The sequence below is a fragment of the Rutilus rutilus genome (assembly GCF_951802725.1).
Source record: "Rutilus rutilus genome assembly, chromosome: 16".
NCBI classification, from domain to species: domain Eukaryota; kingdom Metazoa; phylum Chordata; class Actinopteri; order Cypriniformes; family Leuciscidae; genus Rutilus; species Rutilus rutilus.
In genome coordinates, this window is record NC_140224.1 from 1,543,086 (window position 1) to 1,550,481 (window position 7,396).

The 7,396-nt window shown below is 38.6% G+C and overlaps 1 protein-coding gene across 1 annotated transcript; it reads left to right on the forward strand.

The window, feature by feature from the left end:
- Positions 1-3,020: 3,020 nt before the first annotated feature.
- wfikkn2b (WAP, follistatin/kazal, immunoglobulin, kunitz and netrin domain containing 2b) lies at positions 3,021-6,592 on the forward strand (the record flags this gene model as incomplete). The annotated part of the gene is made up of 2 exons (XM_084434819.1): positions 3,021-3,221; positions 4,043-6,592. 2 exons carry the CDS (start codon positions 3,021-3,023, stop codon positions 5,528-5,530), a joined length of 1,689 nt encoding a protein of 562 aa, XP_084290945.1. The 3' UTR covers positions 5,531-6,592.
- Positions 6,593-7,396: the final 804 nt, after the last annotated feature.

Below are 7,396 nucleotides of genomic sequence, written 5' to 3' on the forward strand. Positions count from 1 at the left end.
AATGTGCCAGCGGCTTCATGAAAGACTTAATTCCTGCTGGAGGCCAGATCCTCTCCTCAACCTGGATCCTTCACTGAAACACGCTTCCTCGAAGAAATAACGTGTTGTTCGACGTTCGGTTAATGATATATTTGGATCCAAACTCCTGAGGCGTGTGTCATGCGGGAAACTGCTGATGGCCAGATTGAAGATGATTTATCTAAGATTTCATGAAGAACCTTTAACATATATATGGAACTTTTGCATTGCACAAAGATTTCTAAATGTTCTTCGCACACAAAAAAAATGGTACTTCTTTGGGAACCCAAAAGTTCTTCTATGGCATCACTGCGAGAAATAAACCCTTTTGGAAGCTTTATTTAAATTATTTTTAATAGTGTACCGTCTGAGATGCTTGGAAATGTCTAAGATAAAATGTTGATATTTTCCCAGAACTAAGTGTCTAACCATTAGCTTTATTTGAACACTATATTGCAAAAAAAAAAAAAAAAAAAAGTGTAATTCATAAAGAGCTTGTCCTCATTTGACATGCTTTGTGAGTCTGAATGGGTTTTATGTGAGGACGAGGAATTTCCTATAACTGTCGAACAGTTAAAGTTAACAACAAGGCACTGTTAGAGTTAATCTGTGTTCGCTGGGGTAAAATAAGGTGAAGCTTCTCATGAACAGCCCAGCGTTAAAACCTGCTGGAAGATATTCAGGTCAGGTTATGTTAACAATATTTTTAGAATAAAAGTAGTTAGTAAACTAACTTTCTGGAAGCACTTCTGGCATAACCTATACATTATATATATATATATATATATATATATATATGTAATATTTCTTACGGTGTTGTTTATATTCAGTCAGAGCATTATTCGGTCAAAAGCAGGAGTGAATGAAGCGTGTCTTTTGTCCTGTACACATTCTTTGGCAGAGCTAATGAGAGCTAATATACTTTAATCAGCATCAGTGTTTTTGCATAAACAGATTTTGTGTTTTACTCACAGGCTGAAAGCTTCACGTACACGTTTTCTACTTAAAGGGTTAGTTCACCCAAAAATGAAAACTCTGTCAGTACTCTCCCTCATGTTGTCCCAACCCCGTAAGACTTTCGTTCATCTTCTGAACACAAATTAAGATATTTTTGATGAAATCTGAGAGATGTCTCACTCCTCCATAGGCTTCTATGTTATTGAAACTTGACGGCCCAGAAAGTATAAAGAAAATGTTTAAAATAGTCCAAGTGACTACAGTGGCTCAACCTTAAGTTTATCAAGCGACGAGAATACTTTTTGTGTGCAAAAAAAAAAAAAAAACTTTATTCAACTCTTCATGTTCTTCTGTGTGTCTCTGAGTGAGTTGACGTAGTGTCACAGCGCAGCGCTTCTGGGTTGTATGTAAGAATGTAGGCTCACTATTGGCCGACGCTGGTCATGTGTGTGATGCTCGCCAATAGTGAGCCTACGTTCTGACGTACAACCGAGAAGCGCTGTGTGTTATAAAGTCAGAATTACGAGATAAAAAGTCGCAATTACCTTTTTTATTTTTTATTCTGTGGTGGAAACAAGCTTTCTAGTAGCCTAATACACACAGAACATTCCACTGCGCTACTTTTCTATTGTTTTTCAATGTAAACACGCGCTAAACAGACATCTTTAGCGCTCTTGTCTCACATCTTTTGCAGTGTCTCGCGCTCTAAAAACACGACGCTAAAGTTAGAAGTAAAAAAAACAACAACAAAAAAATAACGTCTCAAGACTTTGCGTTTTCCCCCATTCCAATCCCTGAGTCTCCTCAACCATGTCTTCTTAACCCTAATACATTCTTCAGTGAAATGTATTTCCCTTAAACAATACTAAAAATCATTACCAAGACTCAAAATATATTTGGCAATTGTATTGAATCTCACTTGCTACATAAATCTATAACACTAAAAAAAAAAAAAAAAAAAAAAATCATATTAGATAAACCTATAGCATAGAATAAACTTTTCCGATTGCGTCGATGATCCGCCAAATTTCCGCGTGCAAAGTGAACCACGGATGTTTCCGAAAGTGTTGCGGCGTTTAAAATCGAGATTTTGAGTTTGACTGTGTGACTGCAAATGCCATAGATAGTAGGCTACCTAAACAAGTAGCTAATGGTTAAAGAAGTTATATTTTATTAATAATAATAATTTAGTTTCGTTCAGGGTGTTTCTCCGCCCGAGAGTGATGGATGGATAATTCAATAATAATGTAATAATAATAATATTTTACACATGTATGGCTATGTCAAAGGAGAAAACTTGGAGCGTTAAAACACATTTGGTTTAAACTGAGTTAGCCTATTGTCTCAAACTTTGATGTAAAAATTATATTTGTATTATTTAACATGCAGATGAGAAGTTGCATGGATGTTTCATATAATTAAATGACAACCTTCTGATTCTGTCATAAAGGCTATATTCTCTGCCAACATGATCACAAAGCAATGCTAAAACCGACGTTTTACTTTCTTATCTCACTTATCCCCCCAAAAAAGGGGGAGACGGTTATTTAGACGTTTGCAATTGTCCAGTTGTACCTTTTTTGTATTTTTGTGTGGCATCTTTTCTTTTTAAAGCGCATCACTAAAGGGATCGCGCGCGCGCACTTCTCGAGCGCGCGCAGATAAAGGGTTAAAACAGCACTTCAGTCTTCAGCTCTTTCACAGAGAGGCAGGTGTCCCAGTACCAACCCAACTCTGGACCAGATGTTTCTAATCCTCTCTCTAGAACTGCAGAGTAATTCATGTCAGTCATTTGCGCGTGAGGGCGAGATTTGTGGTCAGGCGAGCCTTTGTTGCTCAAGAAGTGAAAACTATTAGAGAGTAGGCCTATAAATACAGAGATCTAAACTCATTTTCCACTCACAGTTTTCTGAATCTCTGGGAGATTTTCTTTTTTCCCCCCTCCTGCTGCTTGGAAGCTCGAGGCGCACAGTTCTGGCTCAGCTGTTCCAATAAAATTAGGTTAGTAAACTCCTCGAAATAATTCCTCATTTGTGCCTTCCGACATGTGGTGGATGCTGTTTCCTCGCTGGATCTGGTTCGTCTCGGGACAGGTTCTGCTGCTGTTTGTGGACAGGCAGTGCGTGAAAGGCATGAGTTTGCAGAGAGTGGCGCATTCCCACGCGGGGATCTGTCCAAACGACATGAACCCGAACCTGTGGGTTGATGCAATGAGCACCTGCACGCGAGAGTGTGAATCTGACCAGGTTTGCCTTTTCATTCCATTGAAATTAGTTGTCATTTTGACTGTAATATATGTTTCATGCATGTCCATTTCATTCATATATGATATATAACTATATTCATCATATATATATATATATATATATATATATATATATATATATATATATATATATATATGTATAATGAACAAACATGCTAGTAATGTTTATATATTACTTGCATGTTTGTTCATTTCATATATATTCTATATATATGAATATATAGAATATAAATTTGATAGCATATATATATATATATATATATGCATGCATGTTAATTTCATATATATACATATGCACATTTTATAGAGTAATTTATATATATATTATAACATTGCAATATGTATAATTCTTTTGATTCATGTAATCAGGATTATGAAGTGAATGCAACAACAATATTGTGCAATATATGTGTGTTTGTATATATATATATGAAATTAATACACATACATACTCTATATAAATTGCATGCATTTTCATTTCATGTATATAAAATACAAATTTTATATGAGTATATTATATTTGAGTTTATATGATATGTTTGTATATATAGGCTATATAAATTGCATGCATGTTCAATTTAATGTACATAAAATACACATTTTTATATAATAATTGATATCGCATTGCAATATTATGTATATTTCCTTTCATTCATGCATTCAAGATTATCAAATAAATACAACAACAATATTCTGCAACATATGTCTAAAATGGACATGCATGCAGTATATATACACACACACTCACACACATTTTTTGTACATATCAGGATTATTCACTCTTTGTTTACATTTGTCCAGGAATGTGAAACATTTGAGAAGTGCTGTGCCAATGTGTGTGGTAACCGCAGCTGTGTGGCGGCGCGCTTCATCGACACTACAGGCAAGAAAGGGCCGATGGGTTTGCCAACGGAGGCGTCCTGCGACACGTTCCAGTGCTCCCAGCAGGGCTCCCAGTGCGACATCTGGGACGGCCAGCCGGTGTGTAAGTGCCGGGACCGGTGCGAGAGAGACCCGCTCTTCACCTGCGCCTCGGACGGCATGACCTACTACAACAAGTGCTACATGGATGCCGAAGCGTGTTCGAAGGGAATCTCCTTATCGGTCGTGACGTGCCGTTTTCATCTCACGTGGCCCAACACCAGTCCCATCCCGACCGGCACCACTGCATTACCCACCACCACAATCCAGCGCACGACTCCGGTACACATACACACTCCTATAATGCTCGGCATCCCGTCTCAGCAATCCGTGTTCGTCGGAGACACGGCTAGCTTTCTCTGTGAAGTTGCAGGTCGACCGAAGCCTGAGATCACCTGGGAGAAACAGCACGGAAACGTGGTTATGAAACCCAATCACGTGCATGGGAACGTAGTGGTCACTAACATCGGGCAGTTGGTTATCTACAACGCACAACTGCAAGATGCCGGTGTTTACACGTGCACGGCTACCAATCCCGGCGGCTCAGTACTCGCGCATTTCCCGCTGTCCGTAATCCAGCAAGAGCCGGTTGTAAAGCTAAACTCCACAGGTTTCCCAGCCGAGGAGTGTTTTAAAGTGCCGGATAGTGACAACTGTGGAGAGCAAAAGCTGAGCTGGTTTTACGACCCACAGAGGAACAACTGCTATACTTTTACGTACGGCAACTGCAGCAAAAACCGCAATCACTTCGACGCTTACGACACATGCATGTCGTCGTGTCGGGACGAGCTTTCCGCGCCTTGTAACCTCCCGATTTACCAGGGACCTTGCAAGGCGTACGAGCCTCGATGGGCGTACAGCGGATCCCAGCGCCGCTGCCAGCCGTTCGTATACGGCGGATGCAAAGGCAACGAGAACAACTTCAAAACCAAAGACGCGTGCGAAGACACATGCCCGTTCCTGAGGATCCAGCGATGCAAACCGTGCAAACCGAAGCACAAGATGGTGACCAGCTTCTGTAGGAGTGATTTCGTGATTTTAGGCCGTGTGACGGAGCTCACCGAGGATCAGGATTCTGGTCACGCTTTGGTCACGGTGGAGGAGATCCTGAAGGATGAGAAAATGGGGTTGAAGTTCTTCGGGAAGGATCCGCTTGAGGTGACCCTGCAGAACATGGACTGGGCCTGTCCGTGTCCGAACGTGACCACCGCAGACGGCCAGATCATCATCATGGGAGACGTTCATAACGGCATGGCCGTCCTGCAACCCGACAGCTTCATCGTGCTCTCCAGCGTCCGGCGCGTCCGAAAGCTGCGCGAGGTCATCAACAAAAACACCTGCGACATTTTGAAAGAGTTCATGCAGTAGGACTTTTCCCAGACATCACGTTCACGAACGATTAAACTGTTCTGATGTTAGTCTTAGTTCTGACAAGGTTAGATATATGTCCACTAGGGGTGTAACGAGACCCTCATGTCACGATCCGATACATGTCACGATACTGAACTCACGATACCGTATTATCGCCATACTCCAAGACAAATGGTAAAAGGTTAAGACTTTTTTTAACTGTTGATTAAAATGCTAATTTGGTATTACATTGTGTGTGTAAATGAATAGGTTTGGACTTAGTGCTGCTAACCCAAAGCACAGGACAACAGAGACACCAGAATAACAATATTCATGATTCTGAAGCTGAAAATACAGAATTATTTAGGACGAATATGTTTGAACTCTTTCACTGACTAGATATATTTAAAATAATGTAGGACACTTTTTACTGGTAACATCAGGACCCATTGCATTATTATACATTATATTCAATGTTATATATAGTAGTTTAATGTAATGACACTAAAACACTGAAAATGTAAGTAATTTTTATATATTGTTGCAGTTTTGTATTGCGATACATTGTGACACGACATGTTGTTACACCCCTAGTTTCTACAGCTTGAATAGAAATGCTCACATCAACTTGGAAGGTTTTTATAAGAGTTGCCCTTACAGTTAAAGTAAAAGAACATTTGTGGACATTAATCAAACACATCTGAGGGCCAAAGAAAAGTCCCAGTGACTTCAAACGGAGCTGCCTTATAAAGTCATTAAGTGCTGGAAATAAATGCATTTCTTGGAACATTTTTTTGTTTTGATGGTTTGAATAAATTAACTTTTTCCTATCTGTTTGGTTGAACTTTTATGACGGAAGATTTGTTGTTGTTGTTCCTGTTGTACTGATTAGATTTGCTTAATGCACTTAGATAAGTTGTACTATAATGTTGAAAATAAGATCGATTTCAGTAGGAGAAATAATCCATCTTTGTGTAAAGAACTGTGTATATGATTTAGCACGGACTGCATTTAATTTTAAGCTATTTATTTTGAATTCTCTTCGATTACTGATGAACCATCAGTGTGATAAACCAAAAAGCTGACTGAAATTTCTTACAAGCACTTACGTATTTCTACAATTGTCTTTTTATTATCTTCATAGTTCAGTGTCTATCATGATTTGCATCGTGGAATAAACCTTTGAACCTCTATGTCTATTTCTTCTACTTTTCCAAGTGCACAACACCAATTATGCAAACAAATGTTTTGGAAGGAATTTGTATTATTATTATTATTATTATTATTTCTCAATATACTTAGGTCATGTGAGCTGAACTGTGAATTATTTTCCATTGCTTTAGCACAACATTCCCTCAATGATGACATCTTTCAGATTGCATGAAGTCTTTTCTCACTCAGACACAAACGGCACTAAAACTCTTTTTAAAAACTGTTAAATCATACTGAAATATTTTCCAGATCAAAAAAATGAAATACTATCAAAACAATTAGATGTAGCCTGAAACCTACATATTACCATCTACAAAAGGGATCAATTTGGGAATAATTTTCCGTTTCACACTTGACTTGAACTAGTTAATCCTATTCCTGGGTCATTCTAAACCCCAGGTAAACAGAATCCTGGGTTATTTATACACAAGACATGAAACAATTCACAGTTTTCTTACAACTACACAATCTCAGAACTACACACCAACTTAATCCTCAAACTGTCACATCAAAATCTAATATTTTAGTCAAAAACACATTATCTTTTGTCAGAATCAAACTTTGCCAAATTATGCCAAATGAATAACTAGTCCTGGGTTTTCATGCTGACGTTTCACACTGTACATTTCTAAACCCTGGTTTAACGTTCTCATTTGCATATTTGCGGTGTTA